The 25,298-nt window shown below is 40.8% G+C and overlaps 1 protein-coding gene across 3 annotated transcripts in view; it reads left to right on the forward strand.

Annotated features, from left to right (window-relative positions):
- Positions 1–13,558: 13,558 nt before the first annotated feature.
- The window catches only part of AOAH (acyloxyacyl hydrolase), a 174,814-nt gene continuing 163,074 nt past the window's right edge, over positions 13,559–25,298 (forward strand). Inside the window, exons 1-2 of one of the 3 annotated variants that reach the window (XM_058724586.1) lie at positions 13,559–13,965; positions 14,276–14,467. In XM_058724586.1, the coding sequence (XP_058580569.1) occupies positions 14,341–14,467 (127 nt within the window). In that variant the 5' untranslated portion in view covers positions 13,559–13,965; positions 14,276–14,340. The other 2 variants (XM_058724585.1, XM_058724587.1) reach the window with 2 other exon arrangements.

Here is a 25,298-nt window from a genome sequence, read left to right on the forward strand (position 1 = left end):
TTAATGTTTTCATTTTCTTTGGGTAAATACACAGTAGTGGAATTATTGGATTATATGGTGTTTCCATCTTTAATCTTTCTGAGGAACCTCCACACTCTTCCACAGTGGCTGCACCAATTTCCATTCCCACCAACAGTGTGTTAAGGTTCCTTTTTCTCCCCCTTCTCATCAACGCTTGTTATTTCTTTGTCTTTTTTATTTTCGCCACTCTAACAGGTATAATGGAGGCTACCATTTAAACTTGCCAATTAGTAATATCTCAGTCTCTGTGAGTTGGAATAGTCTCTCTTGGAATGACCACGTCTCTGTTGGGTATATGCTCAGTCTTCTGGATCTCCCCCCTCTCCTTTTCAAGATGGCAAATGAGGAGATGTCAGGGTCATGGGAAAGAGTGGACTCTTACTATACGTGCTCAGTTCCTGCAGTGTCCTTTGGCTGTCCTGTTTTTCACGAGGATGTCCCCTGCACTGCTGCTGGCCTCTGAGTCTGAAATCTATAGCTGGTGAATTTGCCGTTGGTCTCTGAGCTCCATGTCAGCTACATGGCCCTTCTCATAGCACTGGCCCCACTTTGGACTTTGCTACTGCCCCACCCCTTTGGCTCCTGGATCTCTTTGCCCCATACTATCTCTTGGTACCTTGCAAACCTCATCAGCCACATCCTCAGCCAACTTCTGCCTTGTCTACATGCCATGGGTAAATCTCTGAGTCCCCCCAGTACACAACACTTAGGCTGAGGCTAGCTGGGGGACACTAATTCAGACCCCTCCATGCCACATCTGTTGCACCACACTTTTCACTCTGCCACAGGCACCTCATGCAGCTGAGAGATTCCCTCTGTGGGATGGTGTAGGGTCCCAAACAACAAAACAGGGTAAAACCTCTGCGATCCTGGCTGCCCCCTCAACCTTTCCAACACCCACAACCCTCAATTAGGGCTTGGAGAGAGAGTCATTTTATATATGCCTGAGCTTGCTCCGCTCTCTGATGCTCTTCTTCTCTACTTTGCCGGCTCAAAAGGAATATGATATTCCCGGTCCTTTCTCTCTGACCCAAAACCCTTTTATGTGATTTCCTTCCTAAAAGGGATGCCTTAGTAAAACCCCTAAAGGTCAGGTGGTCCTTTGATAAATTTCCTTAAGCTCTCATTCAAAGCTTATTTCTCTCTTTCTCTCTTTCTCTCTTTTTTTTTAAAGTTAATCAGTGGCACCTGGGTAGCTTAGTCGGTTAAGCAGTCAGCTTCAGCTCAGGTCATGATCTCACTGTTTGTGAATTCAAGTCCTGTATCAGGCTCTGTGCTGGCAGCTCAGAGCCTGGAGCCTGCTTTGGTTTCTGTGTCTCCCTTTCTCTCTGCCCTTCCCCCACTCGTTCTCTCTCTCTCTCTCTCTCTGTCTCAAAAATAAATAAACGTTAAAAAAATTTAAAGTTAATCATGATTTGCTTGGCTTTCAGCCCACAAGAGAATGAAGATATCAACCAAAAACAGGGAGGCATGCATACTGTCTATGAGAACACAGTGAAGGAGGAAACAGAGAGACCATGAAAAAAAACACACACAAGGCACGCCTGGGTGGCTCAGTTGGGTCATGATCTCACAGTTCGTGGGTTTGAGCCCCACGTCAGGCTCTGTGCTGACAGCTCAGAGCCTGAAGCCTGCTTCGGATTCTGTGTGTGTCTCTCTCTGCCTCTCGTCTGCTCGTGCTCTGTCTCTCTCTCTCAAAAATAAACAAACATTAAAAAAAAAAAAAAAGAGAAGTGGGTTTCATAACCAATTCTAAATTAATGTCACCATTCTATCCCCTGAATGCATTTCCTCATGGCAGGAGAAAGGGAGACAGCCTACAACTGGTGGGTGTCCACCTGTTCGTTCTCTGAACACCCAAGGTAGGGTGTCCAGCAGATTTTGCAAAAGGCAAAAAAGGGGAATACAAACTGGAATAAAAGGAGTCACTCAAATACGTGAAGTAAAGATACAAAGGAACTTTGGTTTTATTGCCACAAACTGAAAAGACAAAATGAAAGCCAGCGTATGGTATCTGGCTTGGGTAAGGAGACCAGGCCTCCGGTTGGGCCTTCCCACACGTTGCCTCATGACAACAGCCTCCATCTCAGATGACAGACGGTGTCCGCCCTGATGCCTTTGCTCAATAGGAAGAGCTTATATCACAGTGCTAATACAGAAGTAGGTATGACCAAAATTTTGCACAATTTCTCAACCCAAGTGGCTAAATTTAAACAGGAAAACTCCAGCTCATGGCAGTTTCTCATATGTGGAACACAGAATAAGAAGCTGGGAAAAGTAAGGCCATCCAAACCAAGGGTTCTTGACCTGGGATCTATGAAACCTTAGAAAACAAATAAGGGTGTGTTACTTCTTTCTAGGAAGAGGACCCATAGCTTTCATCAGATTGTCAGTGAGGTCTGGGACTCTAAAAAACAAAATTTTTATATGAGGTGATCAGTTAGGGAAAGATAAAAAGGGCTGGTGTCATTAGTGTCCTGAAATAAGAAGTTGTTTCTTCTTATATCAGGCTAAAGTAATACAAAGAAAGCTGGCTTTCTGCTCTGGGAAAATTGTGGGGGGTGTGAATTTCCCAAGGAGGGGCTGTGCATATAGCTGCCTGCTCTGACCCTGTGCATAAACAATCACAAAAAGCAGAAGCTATGTAACCATATTTAAATAAATGTATTTTCCAGATGGCATAGCAAGTCAACTGTGAGTCCAAAAAAAAAAACGTCAACTCAATGCGGACAGAAATCTTCGTAAGTTTTCCTTACTCTCACGCCTGCAAGCTGACCAATAGCAGGGGATCAATAAATATGCACGGAATGAATCAATCAACAAAGAGTTTTCTAAAACCCTACAAAGACTGTGGGTCCAATTAAATTCGGCTGGCTTTGTAATGCATTCTACCACTGATAAGAAATTTATTCGATTTTATTTAAAAGGCACTATTGGCATCAAGTAGAAGCTTTTAATATTTTATTTATAATTGTTTTCATGCTGAAAGTCTGAAAGCTGTTCACTGAAACATTTTGACTCTCATCAATGCCGTATTTTCTTGTTTATTTATATACTTATTTTATTTACAGTAAAAATTTGCCTACAAAAGAAAATCACTACCTGATTCTTTCCATTCATAATCATATAATTTAGGACTTTTGACCCCATGGAAATAACGGATGTAGGTTTCAGAGCTAACAGTGACAGGGTGAAAGTTTTCTGGTCTTGTTGATTGAAAATGCACTATTTCCCTGCCTGGTGGAATTCAAGTGCCTTATTCCCGCTGTCATGTGCTAACTGGATTGTCTTTGGCAGAGCTGAGATAAGCTGGGCATGGATCATTTCCATGTGGGTTTCTTGATTCCGAACCGCCAAATAGCAGCGTTCCAAACCCACAGGTCTGTTTTGAAGTCTAATCACTTTCTCACATCAAAGAGTATAAGGTAAGTTTCTGAGACAGATATTAGGTAGATTTCTTATATTGTGACCTGTAGCCGTGAGGTTCAGACCCTCCAGGACAGATGTCTCACCAGAGCTTTTGAACCAAGGTGCTGGCTGTGTGTTTTACCTGCACAGGTCAGTTTGCAGGGAGATGACTTCAAATGAGCCATATTACAAAAAACACTGGTTAGTTGGTCTCGTTCTCTTTTGGCTTGAATTCTGGGAAAGTAGAGGTGTTGATGCCACAGAGCAGTGAGGCATGATGGCTTTGGAGGAACTAAATCACTCCTGAAACATACTCCAGCAAAGCAGTGAATTCCAGGGTGGGGGGGGGGGCAGGTCTAATGAATGGCCTTCAAGAGTCTAGTCCCAGGATACTAAGAGATGAGGGTTTGGAGTTCACGCTTGGTCAGAGTCAACGGGGCAGACGTACTCCGCATAAAGGCAATTAGTCATGTCTGAGAGGTCAGCTGACTTGTTAGCTGACCACCATCAGCAGCATTTACACCTTTTCCGGGGCAGGGGGAGGAAGGAGGTGTTTAAATGATGCAAAATTCCAGTTTTACCCTAAAGTAACGGGAAGCCTGGGACTCGGGCGTCTCAGATATCCTCAGATGCAAAACCGATTGGACTTCAGCTTTGCAGATGGATGGAAAAGCTTGTAAGACCAAGACAGACAACGTTGAGGTGGCCCCAATGCTGCTGCTGAGGCTGGCTCTTATCAGGGCAGATATTGGGGCCCAAGTTCAGGATCTAATGGCTATAGAGCACCAGAGCTTATTTCAGACAGACACCAAGAACCCGGGAGAGGTACAGTCCAGAGGGTAAGGCATAACTGAAATGCAGACAATGGATAGCACACACAGTCGTGTGAACAGAGGGGACGTGGTTTGAGAGGTCACACCATGCACAGTGAGGCTCCAACAGCTATCTATAAGGCGGGGGATGAGGCCTTCTAGCTCCATAAAGAGGGACAAGAGCTCAAATGGTGTCAGGAGCCTAATGGGAATTCAGATCAGCTTGGCGCCGGGAGACTTGGCAGGGACTGAAGCAATGTCAGGCCCAGACACTGAGCCAGCAGGCAGCACAGGGCTCCAGGGCTCACCAGTGGCACCAGGGCTCACCCCAAAGCTCCCAGCCTTGTCATACAATAGTTCTTGATTTCAGACTCCTCTATCTGCAGCTATCTGCCTACCTTCCTGCTCTGCAATAAAATGGATGAGGATCTGGGAGGACTGCCCTTTCAGGGAAAAGGCAGGAGATGCAAGATTGACACACTTGAAGGGAACTCACATCCCCATCAGCCTGGAGCAACTCACCTGGGTCTGTGTGTCCCTCAAGGTCTCAGGCAGATCCAGACTGTCTAAGGGATGAGGAGGCTGAACTCAACTGCACCTGCACCTGGACCTTTGCCCAATGGCAATGCCCTTGTCTGGGACTCACTACCTAAACACATGGAACAGAAGAGAAGAGATATTGTTTTAGCAAAACATATGCATAAATGATTTCCTTGAATTTTGAATTTAAAAATTGTGTAGCTATACTACAACACATTTATTTTTTCCTGGCTGTATTTTGACATTCGGTTCCTACTTAACAACAATATATATTTAATAATTATATATATATATATATATATATATACATATATATAAAGTGTATATATATCTACACACATGTAATATATATAATGTGTATATATGTAATATATATAATGTATCCATATGTAATAGATAATGTGTATATAACAGATAATGTATATATGTAACCTATATAATGTATATATAATATAAATGTATATATGTGACATATATAAAGTATATATGTAATATATAATATGTATAGGTAATATATATAGTGTATCCCTATGTAATGTATATATAATAGATAATGTATATATGTAATATATAATGTATATAAATGTAATATACATAATGTATATATATGTAACATATATAATGTGTGTATATATGTAATATATTTAAATTTTTATATTGTTCCATAAAACATTTACTAAAATAAAGTTAAAAAATAAAATAGAATGAAATAAAATAAAAAACAATGGCCCCTGAAAGCAGAATAGAAGAAAGCAGCATAAAGGATTCTGGATTTAAAATCAGTAATGGGATTCCCATTCTGGGCTTCGACTCCAGAAAAGTCATCTTGACCTTCCTGGCCTTCAGGTTCTATAATGTTCTGCATGTGTTTCCTGCTTCTATCCTAATTCAAGAGACATGGTGTCTCTTGAGTTCTGGGGAGAACGGAATCAGGGCAAAGTTCTTTCTTGTTTGCTGGCTCTGAGATTTTTATCAACCTTGTGGTGCTTGAGAGTAGGTTATGTGTTATCTTAACCTAGTTCAAAGGTAGCAAATGTTAACAAAGAATCCTACAACCTAGTCTTTTCTCCAGTTGCAACATATTAACAAGCCTCTGACAGATAACCTCTCTTTCACCTCATTCTCCTTTCCTTACCTTCATTGCAATAAAAACCCACATACCCATGCAAGCAACATAAGAGTTGTCAGGGGACTTGAAAGGTGTGAGCCAGAAAATGTGATCTTTGCTTGCAATTTGGAGATGTTTGTCCTTGAAAGTCTTACATGGTTCCTTCATCTTCTGAGTCTGGGTTGCTGTCCCTTTGGGACATGCAGGAACCACCTCTGATCACTAGAAAAGTCCAGTGTTTCTGGATTGGTTTGATCTAAAATGAAGGACCTTAGTGTTCTGGAAAGCACAGACCCAAAGAAATGGGGCAAATATGCTCAAACCCTTAACAACCTAGATGATGCATGCTGGCCAACCATAATTCAGTCTCCAGTCTCACACACTGTTCTGATTATCTACTATTAAATAACAAATGATCCCAAATTTAAGGTCTTAAAACAACAACTATTTTATTATCTCTTTGCTGGCAGGGTTCCACTGGGTAGATTTTTCTGCTCCAAGTAATATCAACTGGTGTTAGGGGTGGGGGACTTTGTCGGTATTGAGCTGGCTAGTCTGGAGGGTCACTTTTGCTTGGAAGGTCAAAGTTGGTCTCATTCACATGTCTGTGCTTTTGGAGTGACACCTGGAAAGGTGAGTCAGCAGGGGACTGCTCCCTCCCCATATGGTCTCAGGGTCTGCACGAGGTCTCTATAGCAGAGCAATCAGACTTCTTACATGGAAGCTCAGAATTCCAAGAAACCAAAGCAGAAGCTGTCAGTCCTCTGACAGTCTGGGCCTGGTACTAGCCCAGAAACATTTCTTCCAGACTGATTGGTCAGCAGTCATGAACCTGCCCAGATTCAGGAGGAGGGCAAATGAACCCCATTTCACAATAGTGGGAGTGTCGAAGAATTTGGGACCATAGTCATTGCAACATACATATGCACACATCAACGCACACACACACACACACACACATACACTAAAACTTCAAAATAAAAAAAATTTTTTTGATGAAAGAGTGACTTTTAAAGCATAACTTAGGATGTGGGAGGAGGAGAAAGATGCAGGCCAATTCACACTGACCGTCCAGTCCCTTTGGCAGGACCCCAGAACCACCCCCCACCCTCACTTCCCTTGGCTCTTCTGTAATCTCCATTTAAGTCGGCCTTCCTCCTCCTATCCCAAGTCATGGCAAGAAGTAATTTGTAAAGGCGGTTCAGGCACCTTCAAGCTTCACAGAGGACCTGCTATTGCCGGTGAGGGGACAAAGGCCCCTCTGTCTTCCAGTGCCTGTGGCTGGCTGAACCCTTCCTCCCGGCTCCTCAGAGCAGCTCATTCTGGAATGAAGCAAGGCAACACCCTTGCTTCCCTCTCCCCACTCCTCTCTGCTAGCTCAGGTCCACAGTCTCTTGGGAAATAAACCTTACCACCTTATTACAAAAACTGTGAAAAACCAGGAGGAAATTGCATGACTCTAGATTTTACCCCTGACTGCATCATGCTCTCACTTCTCGTTTTCTCTCTGCCCAGGCTTGGGACCGCCACTCAAATCCTGCTTGGAGGCTTGGCCCTTCACTGATCCGATTTGGAAGCGTTTGCGCTAGGGTCTAGTTCTGAACCCCAAATATGGTGCCTGCCTTTAGTGTTTCTTCCTTTCACATACAACTCCTGAGAACATTTTTAAACATGTAAAAAAATATATTCTACTCCACTATTCTGCTATAACAGCTAAAATATTTTTCTCCTTTTGTTCACTCCTATTCTCATGAACATTTATTGAGTTCCTACCTTGAGTCAGGTGCATGTTCTGTGGGGACAGTGCTAACTATCCAGCAGCTGGCAGGGGAGTCAGATGCCCACCTTAAAGGCCATGCCACAGAAGCAAGAGCCAGGGGACCCTTGCCCATTTTGTTCTGGGGGCTCTGAGGACAGAGAAAACACTCGTGCTTAGCAAGGGACAGGGACGGCTTCTGAGAAAAGGTGGCCTTGAAGGAAAAGGAGTTATCCTGGAAGACAAAGAGGAGAACACTCTAGGTAGAGTGAAAGCTCATGCAAAGGCACTGAGACATAGAACAGCTGAGCATGTCTAGGGACATCACTGGTAATTTGGTGTCACCAGAACACAGAGCATGTAACAAAATGACTAGAAATGTGGCCGGGGAGGCAACAGTCTCCAGATGATGAGCAGCACTGAGAGCCCTACTAGGAATTCACCCTTCACGTGGTGGCCCTGGGGAGCTTTGAGCAGTTGTAAGCAACGGGATAACATGATGGACTGTGTTTTGACTAAGATTACTACTTTTCTTTAATTCTCATTTTATATTTAATTGAGCTCCTCATGTCTTTCTTTTTCTCTAAAGGCTCATATTATCTTAACACAAGGTCATTCAGAGATATATTTATTCTGGTTATTTATTTTCCAAATCCATGCAAGTGTGTTCATCCCCACCCTCTCTTCCTTCAACGATCCTCTCGTGGGAAACATCAGCAGGAATTCCGAGGCACCCCATGAAGCATGCTCTGTGCCAGGCACTGGCAAAGCAATCTCGTGATCCTCTCTCTTCACGCTTTCACTGACTCTTGATACAAAGACTTCAATGTATCAGCAAGAGACCTCCAGGCTCGCTGTAGGAGCTGGGAAGAAGCCTTCAATAGACATGGTGGTCTGATCTTGCCGTGTGCATCTGGGGCCCTCGCCATGAAATAGCATCCCCTCAGACTGAGGCCAGTTCCCAAGGTTGCCATTTGTTTGGCCACTTAATCTCCCAGGACATCTGACCATGGCCACTCTAGTTGACCATATAATCCAAGGGCCCTCTACAAGTGCGGCGTCCTGCACCAAGAACCTCAAAGTTGTGTTCAGCATTTTGTTTATATTTGATTTGCACCTTACTACATCTTCCTTGGTCTTCCTTCACTAAAGTATTTCCAGAAGAGATTTATTCCATGTTTTTTTATAATGTAGTGGCAAACTCCCCAGTACGGAGGGAGCCTGTCTTACTCATGATGGTCCCCCATGACAAGTTAGCCCATCTCATCTCAGCTGTGATTTTCATGAGGATTTTTGTCAGCTCATCTTTCCATGAGCTCTCTCGGATAAGAGCTGGAGAGAAAAGCGTCTTTGGGGAGCATAGGTCTTCTCAGCATTCAAAGATAATTCCACTGAGAGGAATAGGACAGGCTAGTATGCTTCCTCATTCTACCTTCCAAAAACTCATACAACCTAATCAAACATATTCAACTCAGCAAGAAAAATGTTTACATGCATTTATGTATAATACACATGGTGGGCAGTTTCCTCCAATTCAATTTCTCCTTCTTTTAAGAACCCTGATCTTTAGCTGAGCACATCACCACAAGAATAGAGACCACCTGCCCTAGCTTCCCATGCAGCTACGAGTGGTCATATGACTCTATTTCCCAGCAACCCTTGTAGCCAGGTGTGGTCAATGAAATGTAAGCAAACGTGTTGAGGGAGACTTGGGAAGAAACGCCTTTATGAGAGAAGGTGTGAGTTCCACTCACCTTCTGCTTTCTTCTACTGCTGTCCTGGAATATAGGTAAGATAGCTGGAGCTCTAGCAGCTACTTTAGATCTTTAGCTGATCTTGAGAATGAAAATCAGTTCTAGGAGGGTGGGACAGAAAATAAGGAGCTTAGGTCCCTGAAGGCATCACAGGACTGTCAGACTAGCACTGAACTGCCTACCCTTGGACCTCTTTTATCTAAAAATGAATAAAAGAATGAATAAATGAGTTTCTCACTTATTTCAGCAATGTTAATTTTATCTTACTCTGTGTGAAAACTTAACTCCACTTTATAGATGTAGGTAAGAGTGATTTAAGACCATCATCTCCCCCAATCTATAGCAGATGAGAATCCAAAGCCCTCCCCAAGACACCTATGAACTCCTGAGCTCTTGTTCTCTTGGTCCCTCTGCCTCTGCACTTGCTTCTATGGGTACATTCTTAGCTCTTCCCAGCCCTGATCCAAACAAGAAACTTGTTCCCTTTGATTTCCACAAAAATCCATTCAAGATCTGGGCAAAGTATCATTTCCCATGTGGCACAGCAAACAACTTGCAAATCTACCACAGACCTTTCTATTCGCTCAGGCTTTTGCCTCCCCACTTCCCAGCACTTCTCTCTGGTTTTTGTTTTTTGGGTTTGTTTGTTTTTTTTTTTTTTTGCCAGAAAGATCCTAGTGTGTCATCTGTCCTATTTTCCCTTTGCTTTCATTTCTCTACTCCTACCCTGTTCCTTCTGGATTATGTCCACATTCTTTTGCCTCATTTATAAAAAGCAGTTCATTCACAGCATCTCCTTTCTCCAAACTTTTATCAGGTGCCCAGCAGACAAAAACAAGTTATATCTAATAGAATTCACCCTCCTTAGAAGGCCATGGTTATAAATGGCACACCCCTGCCAGATAACTATCTCTACAAATCTCAACCACCTAGAAGCACATGCGTGAGTGGGTAGGGTTAGTGGGGAATGTGGGAGCACACATCCTGTTGTATGTCTGGGTTGCTTTGCACTGCTGCTGGGCCACCCATCACTAGAGGATCCTTGGCTTATTTCCTGGTGCATGGCTCTTCCTACTGGAAGCTACCAGCATACCTCTGGGAGAGGGGTTCCTTGTCTCCACACTCACCTACCGCCCACCTAGTGCTTACTTCTCAAATTGCATCACAAGTCTCCCTGGACTGGGGAATCTTACCACTCCCCTGGGGCTTTCTGAATTCCTACTTTGTATCTACGTATGTGCATTACTAAAATGGAAATCCCTTTAAATGTTCTCCGAAAATGTACAAAGCCAAAGCATGTTAAAATTCCAATATTACTTAAAAAGGATAATGTTAATTGTTAGCTTTACATTTATCTAGCCTTTACTGTTAGGGTTTGTTTTTTTGTTTTGTTTTAATTTTTATTTTTTAACTCTCATTGTCTCCTTAATCCTTACAATGTTTCTATAATATTGGCATTCTATGACCCATTTTATAGTGAAACCAACTAATCCCAGAGAGGTGGATCCATTTGCCCAAGGGCACACAGCTAGGAAGTGATGAAGCCACAGTAAAAATGTAGGTCCCCGCATCCTAAATTCATAACTCTTTTAATTAGCAGATGTGCAGGCTTGTTATAGATTAATTTGCTATTTCCCTAGCACATAACAGAAAGAAGGATTGGCTACAGCTAGAATAAATAAGCTCTGACTGGAGAGAAGAGGCTCAGCACAGAGTCTGGGGTTGGTGGGTCTGAGCCAGGGACCACCGCAGAGAATCCTGGGAAACCAGAAGCAAAAAAATGTACCCTTGGTGTCAGAGACAGGAGAAAGTCAAAGACATGCTTTTGTGATAGCACCAGCTTTTACAAGATTTCCTGTCATTAGGGTCTTTTTTTTTTTCTTTTCCCTGATTAAAGGACTCGCTGTGAATGAGATAGCTGAGGCCAATGTAGGTCAAAAAGTAATCAGGAAGCATATTCAGACAGAACAAACCAGAACCACAGGTGTAGTATTTGGGAATTATAAACCCTCAGCCTTCTGCTGCAGGGACTGTGGTTTGAATCAAAACTCCCTGAGCAAAGTAACAAAATGCTGCAAGGAAGAAATCTTATTCCCAGAGGCAGATATTGAGAAAATCGGAATTGGAGCATCTGACAGCAGGGGTCCTCTAGGGATATCACACAGGGCCCAGCTAGTTGTTATAAACCACGGGTATATCCAGGGCCTGTCAGCAAGTTGTGCAGGGATCCTGGGTCATTTGCACTCAATGCTTGATGAACAAAGGCAGCCCTGCTGGGAGAAATGAGACGGGCCATTGCGAGGGACGCCATTGTGAGGGACACCACCTTGGTGACACAAAGGTTTTGTCTGGTGATGTGCAGGCACACACACTTCAGCATCAGTTAGCAAAATCACTTCCTGGTTTCTGGTTTCCTCTTTTGACCCTGCCCGGTAAGAATTTGATCTTCAAGCATGAAAATCACTCTGTTTATGGAAAACCTACTGTGTGTCAAGTATAATTGGGATACACCTCTACAGCTGAGGAATCTCACCCTTGGAAATGGCAAATGACTTGCTTCTTGCTGCACAGCTAAACCAGGAATTCCTAGTTTGGCCAGCCTGGAAGCCTGAGCACACCAGGTTGTCTCAAGGCTCACTGTTCCTGGGGTGCTTGTGGTTAGAACTGCCCAGGTCACCCACGTGAATAACAAGGCTTAAAGTTTGCATACAGCCTTCCACTAAGAAACTCCTTTCACCCTGAGAAGCCTGCTTCCAGCCTGCACACAGCTATAAATCTAGAACCAACAGAACCTCAGGAGGCCCAGAGCCTGTGCCAAGTGCTCTTCTGGAAGCTGCCTGAAAATTCCTTACTGACCTATGGGTTAGCAAACTAGACTGCATTCCTGGAGTTCTGCCCGGCACATAGAAGGCATTCAATAAATGCTGCCTCTTCCAATCCATGCCATTTCCCCACATCTTGACCTGAAACTACCACGATGTCTTATAATTCTCACAAAGGCTGGCCTGGGGTGTAGATTTCGTCACATTCCTACTGGGATAATAACCAGAGCTTTGATTTACTAAGCACTTACTTCTTACTAGGTACACTGCTTTATAGTTTGGATACATCATCTATTTTAATCCTTCCAGCAACCCTGTAAGACAAATATCATTATTATTCCAATATCAGTGAGGAAACTGATGCATTGAAATGTTACATTACTGGCATGATACATTACTCAGAAGTAAACAATAGGTATGGTATTTGAACATGGGTCTTTCTGTCTTTGCAGTATGTGCTCATAATCATTCCATTGGTCTGTCTCTCCAGGAAGTCCCTGGAACTTCTCTAGGCCCTGCCTCCTGTGGTGGTCCTAGTGACCTCTAGAGCTTGCCTTGGTCACAGAGTCAGGGACCTTGAGAACCAGCAGCTCAGCCTCAAAGAAAGTCACAGGTCCAAGGACATCATGCATCTGTTTGGCCCAACGTGTGCCAGGACATAAGCAGGGGAACACTCTGGAGTGTGATATCTCTGCTGCAGATTCAGAGCTTTGATGAATTAGCATTTGTTAAACTAATGCCTACAAAGAATTCTTCAAAGCCTAAAAATTGGTATTTCCTACATCCTGGAAAGAATACAACTCTAAAATTCTGCCTGCTGTTTAAAATGCTATTCCTTAAGTAAAAGCAGGGGGAGGAGGAGGAGGGGGAGGAGGAGGAGGAGGAGAAGGAGAAATGTCTACAAAGTCTGATAGCTTTCATAACATTTCATAAAGTTTATAATAAGCTTTCCTCAGAGCCTAAACAAGGAGAGTAAAAATCGCAGGATCTCCCAGGCATATCTAGATTGTGGTACTTTGACCCAATCCCCTTATCTCATCTGAGCATGGCATGTGACTTCGCTGTATCCTGTTTTAGAACAAAGCATTCAGATGATATGTCTTTTCTCTATCTATGATCTGGTTCAGTTTTTTTCCTCCAGAAAAACTGCATTCAGTTCTCATCTTCAAAACAGAAAATCAGTCTCTGGAAAACGAACAAATCATGTGAGGTGGGAAATATAAACACGTTGTGGAATTCTGGAGAAAAGAGATGCATCATATACAGCTGAGTAACTACAAGTGGGTTAATTACAGCACATCTTTTTTTTTTCACGTTAGGTTTAAAATCCAGCCATGCTGACAGTCCATTCTTGTCTGCATTGCTTATTCCCTGCACACCAAACAGAAGGCCTTGGCAAAACTTGACCCTGGAAGGAATAGTCCAACTCCTCCAGAGGAAAACAGCTACTTGACCAGAATATTCTTTAGCAACAAAATAAGGAGCTCGATCTTACCACACAAAATTGTTTAGAGCAAAATGAAATAACTTGTGAATACAGCAAATTATCATTTCCACAGGCTGTGGACACGGCTGACCAAATTGCTAGAGTTGTGTGTCTGTGGGTCTTTTTTTCTTCAGTTTTAGTTTTGCTTTGTTTGGCAAGAACGAAAGAGGAAGGCCTCCTAACCACCCCACAGGATGATTCCGGCAAGACTCGAGGTTCCTGAGGCTTACGACTGACTTCAGCCAGCAATATAAAAGGGTATGTGGCTGCAGCTGCTGCCATTTGGGTTTTTCCTTTGGCTTCAGTTTTAACTCAGAAAACCTGCTCACCAGGGACTCCCTGCAGCTCTTTCCGGGGGAGGCCCAGGCCACTGGCTCTCTCTCGGGGCTTCTGCAAAAGGAAGGAGTGGGTCTGTGAGTGTTTGTATGTTTTTCTATTCCCTTCACACTTATGAAAAGTCTGTATGTGAGAGTGCGGGACGTGTGTGTGTGTGTGTGTGTGTGTGTGTGTGTATCAGAGAGGGAAGAGTGGAGAAGGGAAGCCAGACTGACAGATTCTGTGGCCTCAGCTTCAGAGTCCCTCAGCAGGCAGCCTCTGCAGCCCGGCTGGTCTCTCGTGGTGCACAGCTCCAAGATGAAGTCCCCCTGGAATGTCCTTTTGGTGACTCCTCTGTTCTTACTCCTGCCGCTTCGCACCTCGGCCTCTCCAGCCTCTGATGACTCCCCAAGCACCGGAAACCCCAATGGCCACACCTGTCTAGGTACGTAAGTGTTTTGCATATGTTTTATGTGGGCATAACAATGGGGTCAAATACTTTGCTTGCATAGTAAATCACCTATTTAGTGACATCAATAGCTCTGAATTCCAAGTAAGGTGACAATAACCTCCCCAACATAGAAAACCTTGAGCCTGAGAGTGAGCACATATGTGTGCACAGAAGGACGCTATCCAGTGGCTAGTTTGAATTAGTTGTGTAAGTCTTCCACCTTGCTGGTGATTGTAGTTTTTTTTTTTCTCTTGGAGGGACAACCCTTAGAAAAGCCTGAAATTCTTACCCCTTTCAGGACAGTAGGCAGCGTTGCACAGTAGAAAGAAGGTGGTCTTTGACATCAACAGCATGACTTCTGCCATATTCCTGGTTCCTCCCCTGAGACTCAGTGGTAGGGGACATAGTTCCCTCCTTTTCGTGGGAAGGTTAAGGAATTTGTGCCCATCCTCATTAGCCATGGGTGTTCGTTTGGATGCCCATACAAATACTCCACGGCCCCGAGAGCTCAGGGAGTCTATTGCTACTTGGGTTTGATGATGGGTTAGCACCCACTTCCACAATTCGCAATTTCTGGCTAACTGCCTGGAGTTGTTGGCCAGTCCACATGGTTAAGAAGAAAGGTGAGTGCAAGATGTGTCCATCATGTGATCAACATTTACTGGGCAATGACTGTCCTGAGCCAGGGGCTGCAGGCTGTCCCAGCTGGGGTCTCACTGTTTGAGTTGGTTCCTTGGAGAAACAGGCTCAGAAATTTGCACACAGGGGTGTTTATTGAGGTGTTCTCTTGAGGAAAACACCATGAGGAGGGAGTAAAGCAGCAGGAATAGGCAGAAGGAAAATATGGGCTATGTAACAGCCACACACACACACACACGCACGCCAATCCCACTCTGGAGCTAAAATGGCCCTTCAAAGTGGCCTGCAGTGGGTCCAGACACTGGAACTGCCAACAGTGAACAGTCACTGGATATGAACTGACCCCAGGGGGCAGCTCCTTTCAGTGGAGGCAATACCTGCAGAGGCACTAGCTGGGAGCCATTAGCACCGACGGTCCCAGCAACGGGGGGAAGGAGTGTCTCCTGAAAGGGGACATGAGGATACGAGGGTGCTCGGGTTTGCAGGGCTGAATGTGGGGTTAGCTCATTCGCAGCTGGTGGTAGGAGGAAGAGCGTCAGGTAAGAGGAAGAGAGGCAGGAGAATACAAGGAGTTTCTGGTTGGGCTTCCACTACTTTCTGAAAAAAAGCAGGACTATTTGACTTCACACTCACTGGCACAAAGGCACTTCCCAAACATTCCTATATGTCCCCTCTCCACATGGTCACTGAATGGCCACCACATGCCAGACCTTGTGCTCTGGGCTAGAGATACAAAGATGAGTGAATAACAGTGTTTAACAATTTTTAAGTTTGTTTATGTATTTTGAAAGGGAGAGAGAAAGAGAGAGCAAGTGGGGGAGGGACAGAGAGAAAGGGAGAGAGAGAATCCCAAGCAGGCTCCACACTGTGAGCACAGAGCCCAATGTGGGGCTCCAACTCACAAACAGTGAAATCATGACCTGAGCCAAAACCAAGAATCGGTCGCTTAACTGACTGAGCCACCCAGGTGCCCCAAATGAGAATAATATTTAAAACGCCTCTGTCCTCAGCAAGTTCACTGTTCAGTTAAGGGGGGAAAAAAATGAAATTCTGGGCTGTAAAGATTACAGTTCTTTAAAATGAAGCACAAACTGAGAGCTTAGTGCTCACAATAATACTCCACCTGTCAAAGAACTCTGAACTGTAGCACCCATGGTACAGCCAGCAGAAAGCCAAGAAACACAGAGCAAACGCAAACCATTTCGAAGCAGGCAACTGGTGACTGCAAGAACCTCGTCATAGTCATAACATCACTGAGCAAGGAGAAAATAGGAAGAAGGGTGGGGTGAAGTTTTAGAGCTTTAGAAATATTTCTACCCAAGTATTGCCAGTCAAAGAAGGAAGCTTCAGGTATTCCCAAAGATTTCACTTGCATTTACCTTCCTGATGAGAGATGCTGGGCTACAGAAGTCTTGAGAAAACCTGGTTAGGCAGTTGGATTTCTGATCATCCGAATGAGCAGTAAGGGATCATCTTTGTTAGCAGCTAGGGATCTCCTAATTACCATTCCAAAATAAAGTTTTACTTTGACTATAAAAGTATACACTTGCCTTGATTTATAAAAGCATAATAAAATAAAATACTTATAGTCACCTTCTTAACACATGGAAGTAGTTCTGCTTCCCAGTTTTTCCTGGAGCTCAACTGAATTAATTGTGTTCCATCCATTTTTATGAAGATGCGCATTTAGTGATCATATTTGTTTCTTACTCATGAAAGTTTTTTTGCTACTGGTCTGCAGCCATTCTTGCAGCTTCCTGGCATTTCTCCCTGCTGCCCTGTGTCTTCTCTCTGAGTTGCATCTGGGCTCATAATGGAGTGGTGCATAAAGAAAGTAAGGGTTTTTCAGTGACAAGAATTACATTCGTTAAGTTAATAAATACAAGACTGCTAACATTTATTGAGCGTGTATGTGCAATTAACAGTCTTCCAAAAAGTTTATACGAAGTATCTTATTTAATCATTAAAATGACCTTATGGGATATATATTATCATTATTCCCACTTGGCAGGAGAAACAACTGTGAATTAGAGAAATAAACAACTTGGCCAAGTTTACGCAGCCAATTAAAAGTTGGCCTTAGATTTCACTGTCAGTGTGATTATGGTTTTTTGGGTTTTTTTCAGTGATTAGGTAGGGGCAATATATTTCTTCCTCACATTTTTTTAAATACTATTTTATTTTATAGCTTTATTGAGATATAATTCATGTACTATAAAGTTTACCCTTTTAAAGTATAATGTTTATTTGTTATATTCATAAGTTGTATGTATATTGATCATCAATATTTAATCCAAACATTTTTATCATTCTAAAAAGAAACCCAATATTTATTACCAGTCACTCCCCATTTCCTCTCTTCAGCCCCTAGAAATCACTAATCTCTCTTATATCTCTATAAACACTTCTATAAATGGAATGATAACAATATATGGCCTTTTTGTATAGGTTTCTTTGACTTAGCATAATGTTTTAAGGTTTGTCCATGTTGTAGCATGTACCAACTTCATTTATTCTTAAGGTTTTTTGTTTGTTTTGTTTTTGTTTTTTTCTTAGTAATCTCTACACCCAACCCCGGTCTTGAACTCATGACCCTGAGATCCAGAGTTGTATGCTCTTCCAACTGAGCCAGCCAGGCACTCCCATTTCTTCTTAGGAATAAATAATATTTCATTGTATGGATATGCCCCACATTGTTTATCTAGTCATTGTTGATGGACATATAGGTTGTTTCCAGTTCTTAGCTATAATGAATAATTCCACTATGAACATGCATGTACAAATTTTTGTGTGCACATTTGTTTTCATTTCTCTTGGGTGGAATTTCTGGGTCATACAGTAACTCTGTAGTTAACATTTTAAGGAACTGCCAAACTGTTTTCTAGAGACACTACAGTATTTTACATCCCCACTATTAGTGCATATCATTTTCCCACAACCTCGCCAATACCTTGTTATTATTCATCTTTCTTATTATAGTCATCCTCGTAGATTTGGAGTGACACTTCATTGTAGTTTTGATTTGCATTTCCCAAAATAATAATGATGTTGAACATCTTTCCGTGTGCTTATTGAACATTTGCATATTTTCTTTGACAAAATGTCTACTCAAGTCATTTGCCCATTTTTTAATTGAGTTGTGTCTTATTGTTGAATGATAAAAGTTTTTATATGATCTAGATATATATCCCTTATCAGATACAAGATTTGTAAATACTTTCTCCCATTCCATGGGGTTTTTTTTCCCCGCTTTCTTGATAGTATCCTTGAAAGAGCGAAGTTTTAAATCTTGATGAAGTCCAATTTATCTATTTTTTATTTTGTCTTGGGCTTTCTTGTATCATATCTAAATCCCATATTTAAAAAAAAATTTATTGAAACTATTGTCTCTTTCTTGTCATGTGCCCATCCCCTTACCTTGTTTGTCAGACACTGGGTCTCTAACTACCATTTTAGTGACCCAGAGTATAACTGCTGGGGTTGTAAGTAACAGGAATCAACTTGAGCTAGGCTGAGAAAAAAAAAAAAAAAAAAAAAAAGAGAAAGCTTTCCTATGAGGATCCCAGGAATGAATTTTAGAACCAAAAGGCAGAAAAATACAATTAGGCCTAAAAAATGAGCCAGGAGCCAAAAAATGATGGCTGTCAGTGTCCTAAGGAGTACTTTTCTGGCCTCTCAGTACCTCCATCTCTGACCCTATATAGACTAGCTGGTTTTACTGCTCTAGGCCCTTTGGCCAATTATGGGCTCCCACAGTCCAGAGTTTGCCTGCAGTTGTCCAGTCCACACCAAGATGGACTCTCCTTCTGGTTGTTAATCCAGCTTCCTGGCAGAAAGAAACTGCCAAGGAACTGCAGTCTTTAGACCACTGCTAAGTCTTTAGACCACTGAATAAGGGCAAGTGGGAGTGAGGAGAGCTCGCTGTACATATGTGGCTGTCAGAGCCACGGGTGAGAAGACAGCTCTCCAAGAAGTGAGGATTGCTGGGACTGGAGAGATACTCTAAAGGAAACCATCACAGAAGTTACTGAGTGATTGCACCAACATCTCTGTCATAAGCAAACACCTTCAGCTGCAGTCCCACGAGAAGACTTTGCAGGAAGGACGAACCAATACACCTGGAGGGCACCTTCTTAAATATATTCCAAAATCAGAACTAAGCTGCGCAAAGCCCCAGTGGCCCCCTTCCAAATTTGCCACAATTTGTTTGCATGGAACCATACATCCCATTTGATCACTAAGCAAATGCTGATTCAACTGTGCTTGAGCAAGCAGTGCCTCTTTCTGCCACTTTCCAAATGTTATGGAATCAATAATAAGCCGTGTTCATTTTTACAAAACATCATTTTCTTTCCATGGGTGATTTAGGGGCAAAGTAATATTTATGTTTCTAAGTCATTGACATTTTAAATTAATTCATTGAGGTTTTTGTTTGTTTTTTAAGCACTTATAAAAGGTTAAAAAAAACACCTACCTCCCCCCACCCTTCATCTATGTTTGGTTAAATATATAAAATACCTTCAGAGTCAGTTAAAACTCCATCTCCCCATCCCCCACATCTCACATAGAGTGACTTAATAGCTTGCATGATAAAGAGAAAGGGGTGCCAGTGTGAATGGTAAGATGACAGTGTCACTGACAAAAATAGGAAAGATTTAGATAGAGCCAGCAGAGAAGTTTGAAAATTTATGATCACAATTTTATATACAGAAATTTCATTTTCTCTTTCTCTGTAACTGAACACTTGTTCGTAAGCTGCTGTTGCTGCTGATAGCACAAAACACTTCATCTTACCGCTTTGTGTTTAAATTTGGTCTCCTCTGGGTACCTCAGGGCTCTCTTCTTTCCTTGCTAGGGCTGGTCTCAATTCTGAAGGAGGGCTTATGTACCATTCTGACATTTACAGCTCTTGGCCTCTGAGGGCAGGCCTCTGTCCCCATGGTCATGGCTGGTGTAGATCATGGGCTCCTTTCAGCAAGGGAATATCCACTGTTGCTCTCAGAGCATCTGCTCATCTCCATCCCCCCACCATCCCCCAGGTCACCCGCTGGGGTCTTCAGATTGTGTTGGTCTAGCCTGTCACCTACTGGTTCCCAGCTGTAGCTGTAGCCCCCTGCACTTTGCCCCCCACTTTTCACACCTTCTCCCCTCCTTAATTCCCATACTTTTATTTCTACATTATCATAGAATTTAACCCCAACCTTGGCACAAATGTTAGGTTTCTGATCATCTACACTTTCACTATACCCACATTTGCCTGTTATTTTCCTGGGCTGTTCTGGGGGGTCACATCTCTGAAAAGAAAGGCCAATAAAGACACTATAGAGAGAGATCTACCACTTTGGGGAAAGGTCACAAAGTGAGCAAAACCTAAAGAACTCAAGTTAACAGTATGCTTTTCTTCAGGCAGAATGTGAATAAATTTTAGTGGGGAGGGAGGGTGTGAAACTAGAACATAGATTAATTGTACTATGGGAAAGAGGAAAAAAAAAAGAATGTTGCAAAGCATCAAGCTGAGTAAAATCCCCATAAAGCTATGATGTATCCATCTTTCTATTTATACAGCTATTTTATATAGCTCTGACATATGTGAGTGAACTGCACACGCCAATCAAAAGACAAGATGATCAGACTAGATAAATAAGGCAAGATCCAACTATATTCTGTCTGCTGGAGACGCTTTAGATTCAATAACACAAAAAGGTTGAATGGAAGATACTTGGAATTAATATATTAGTATCAGACAAAATTGACTTTAAGATATGAAATCATCCTAAGACAAAGAGGTATTTTTAATAATGATAAAGAGCTCAATATATCAAGAAGAAGTAATAATTGTAAATGTACATATACTTAATAATAGAGTCAAAAAAAAAACCCCAAGAGATAAAAATTTAATTAAAAAATTAGAAAAAAATACAATTCAACAATACAGTTGAAAATGTCAATGCTCCTTTCTCTGTAATTGGTAGAACAAAGGACAAAAAGTACATAAGGATGTGGAAGATTGAGCAATTCTGACTTGACCCAACTAACATCTATAGAACACCCCATTCAGCTACAGCAAAATATACATTGTTTTTTAACTACACATGACCCATTATCCAGTATAGACCATATACTAGGCAAAAAAACAGGTATCAATCCATTTTTAAAGATGGGAAATCATACAAATATTTTTCTAATTAAATTAGAAATCAACAATAGGAACAAATCTGGGAAAAAATCAAATGTGTATAAGACAACACGCTTCTGTAAAAAAATAATAATAAAACAGGAAAATTAAAAAAATAGTTTGGCTTAAATGAAAAACCACAATATATCAAATTTTATGGAATGTAGCTAAAGTAGTGTTTAGAGAAAAAATTATTTATTTTTCTTTTTTAGACAGAGTGTGCACAAGGTGGGGCAGAGGAGTAGAGAGACAGAATCTTAAGCAGGCACCATGCCCAGCACAGAGCCTGACTTGGAGTCAGTCTCACGACTCTGAAATCATGACCTGAGCCAAAATCAAGAGTCAGATGCTTAGCTGACTAAGCCACCCAGCCACCTCCCAAATTCATAATTCTATACCCTTATTCTACAGAAAAATTCAACATCAGCAAAAATCCTTAACAAAATATTAACAAACTGAATCCAGCAACATATAAAATGATTTATACACCATGACTAAGTGGGGTTTATCCTAAGAATACATGGTCGTTTTAACATCTAAAAATCAATTAATGGCATATCCCATTAATTAATAGAATAGAGGCTATAACTACATTATCATCCCTATAGAAATAGAAACATTATTTGGCAAATCTATCACCCATCCACATCAAAAACTCTCAACAAATTATGAAATAAAAAGGAACTTTCTTAACCTGATAAGGGGCATCTATGAGAACCCTATTGCTAGCTTCATACTCATTGATGAAAGACTTAAATACTTTCCTCTTAAGATCAGGAACACAGGAAGGGTGTCTACTTTCACCACTTCTGGTCAACATTTTTTGGAAAATTCTCTTCAGTTTAATAAAGAAATAAAAATAGTAGAAGCATGCAAGTTGGAAAGAAATAAGTAAAACTATCTTTAGAAGTAAAACTGTCTTTATTTTCAGACAACAGAATCCTGAATATAGAAAATCCTGAGATATTAACAATAAAATGACTGTAAGGAATAGGAAAGCTTAACAAGGTTGCAGGATTCAAGATTAATATAAAAGTCAGTTACATTTGTTTATATTACCAACACATTTTCAAGAATTGAAATGAAGAAAACAATTCCATCTACAATATAATAAAAAAATACCTAGGAATAAATTTAGAAAAAGAAATGTGATTACATTGAAAACTACAAACCATTGCTGAGAGAAATTAAAGAATGCTTTATTGGAATGGACAGATGTCTCATGCTAATGGATTGGAAAACTCAATTGTATTAAAATAGCATTACTCCCCAAATTGTATCTATAAACACAATTTCAATCAAAATCCTAACATCCTTTTTTGGTAAAAATTGGCAAGCTGGTTCTAAAATTCATATGAAAACACAAAGAAACTATAATCGTCAAAAATTTTGAAAAACACTGTTGGAGAACTGACACTATCTGATTTCCTATTTCAGATCACTTGCAATTAGTAATTCAACATAAATTCTGGGTCTCAGGTAAGAGCAAAAACTACGAAACTTCTATAAGAAAATCTTTGTGACTTTGGATTCAAAGATTCTTAATATGACATCAAAAGAACCATACAAAAATTAAAAAAAATTCTAAATCGCACCTTATTAAATTTAAACATTTTTGCTCTCCCAGAAACATCATTGGAAACTGAAAAGAATATTGTGAGAAAATATGCACAAACTGTGTAGATTTCAATATAGCAATGACTATTTTAATTGATGTTATTGATAATGTTCACTTTAAAAATCCCATATTTTAATATGTTCAGTGTGACACTTAGAAGCATTTGTATTTCAAAGTTCAACTGATCTGGATTAAAATCACCAGTCAGCCAGTTGGTAGAAGAATCGCTGCTTATCTTAAAGGCCTTGGGTATGTTGCCTAACTTCTCTGCGCCTCCTAGTTTTCATCTGTAAAATGGGAAGTACCAATCTCATGAGGGTGTTGTGAAGATTAAATGAGATATAGCTTGTAAAAACACGCAGCTGAGAGCTGAAACAATGAAAGTATCTTAGAAAATGGCATTTCACATTTTCCTAGAACTTGGTAAGGTAGAAGGCAACTATTAAAAAGTTTATTCAGTGAGAAATTATCTGATAAAATACTATGTATTGGTTTTTTCTAATTATAAAAGAATGTGTGGCTTTCATAGAGATTTTAAGAAACAGCAAAGAATATTTTTGAAGAATAAAATCAACTGTAATCCCCAAACCCAGATGATCACTATTGATATTTTGCTACATTTCCTTTCAAAAAGGTCTGGGTATGTGTTTATGGAGTTTGGGACCTCGTCTTATTATTTTGTTTGATTTCTAAATCTGGATGGCTAAGTAGACAATCTAAAATCAACACTTTTTTTTTCAAGAAAACATTTGTAAAAACTTTGGTGGGCGCCTGGGTGGCCCAGTGGGATGTTAACCATCCCACTCTTGGTCTTGACTCAGGTCATGACTTGCGGGTTTGTGGGATTGAGCCCCACTGCAGGCTCTGTGCTGACAGTTTGGAGCCTGCTTGGGATTCTCTCTTTCTCTCTCTCTCTCTCTCTCTCTCTCTCTCTCTGCCCCTCCCCTGCTTACACTCACTCTCTCTCTCAAAATAAATAAATAAACTTTGTTTAAAAATAAAAGAACTTTGGTAGTAATAAGTCTTTGCTAGCAAGTGGAAATTTTTCAATTTTTTTTCATCTTTTATATCTATCTTATCTACTTACCTACCTACCTACGTATCTATCTAATCTATCTACCTATCAATCCATCCATCCATCATCAGTCTATCCTTTTCTATTCATCCATCCACCCACCCACTCAGCCATTCATCCATTTGTTTTTCTATCCATCCATCCTCTATCTCTAAGTACGTATCTTAAAATTCAAAAATAAAAGTGAAACGAAACATGAAGTCATATATTTTTGGAAAGATAATCTGATTAGTTACTTTAATGATAAGGTCTGACTTTGCCATTTAGGTTTATACAGAGGACATTTCTCATAACCTGATGAACTAAATCTGTAGCTCCAAATTTAACAAAAATATACATGAAGTATGCATTTAGATAAAAGGTTTTACTTAAAATATTATATACGCAAAAGTGTATTGAAAAGAATAGTATTTCTTTTTTTTTTTTTTTTTTTTTTTTTTTTTTATTTTTTAATATATGAAATTTACTGTCAAATTGGTTTCCATACAACACCCAGTGCTCATCCCAAAAGGTGCCCTCCTCAATACCCATCACCCACCCTACCCTCCCTCCCACCCCCCATCAACCCTCAGTTTGTTCTCAGTTTTTAACAGTCGAAAAGAATAGTATTTCAACTTCCCAGTTCTTTCTGAGTGTATTAAGTTCTAACAAGGTCTCTCGAGGTGAATTATAATAGATATAATTAAAAGAAGAGTCTTAGTAAAACATATATATACATATATATGTATATGTACACACACACACACACACACACACATATATATCCCAGAAATTGAGAAAATAGAAGATTTCATTGATTCAGTAACAAATGTTTTTGCAAGTCAGGTGGTTTCTAGTTCTTTGCTTTCAACACGATTGAAGGGGCACTTAATGGAATTTTCAGGTGATAGATCATTTGAAATAATTGCCAATGATAGATCACTTTAAGACTTTTGACATTTAACTTAGAAGGAGTTAAAGAATAAAGTGACATTTCTCTACCAAAAGTCCTTCTATTTCATTTACTTAAGTGAACATGTTTTCTCAGCACTTGCCTCTTTAAAAATGAAAAATAGGAACAGACATGATGTTGAACTTTGCCTGTTTACATGAATAAGTAATATTCTCCATCAGACATAAGTACTAATTGAAAAGGGCAATCATCTCTTTAAGAAGTGCAATTCCAATAAAATTTTACTTTTATTATTTAGGAATTGTTAAATTGACAATAATACATATTGCTGAGAAAAGTTAATTTTACTAATAATGAAAACTATCCAGAAGAATTTTTTAAAACTTAGAGTTATATTCACAGGAAATTAAAATTTCCATTTAAATT

This window comes from Neofelis nebulosa, chromosome 4 (genome assembly GCF_028018385.1).
Source record: "Neofelis nebulosa isolate mNeoNeb1 chromosome 4, mNeoNeb1.pri, whole genome shotgun sequence".
Classification (NCBI taxonomy): domain Eukaryota; kingdom Metazoa; phylum Chordata; class Mammalia; order Carnivora; family Felidae; genus Neofelis; species Neofelis nebulosa.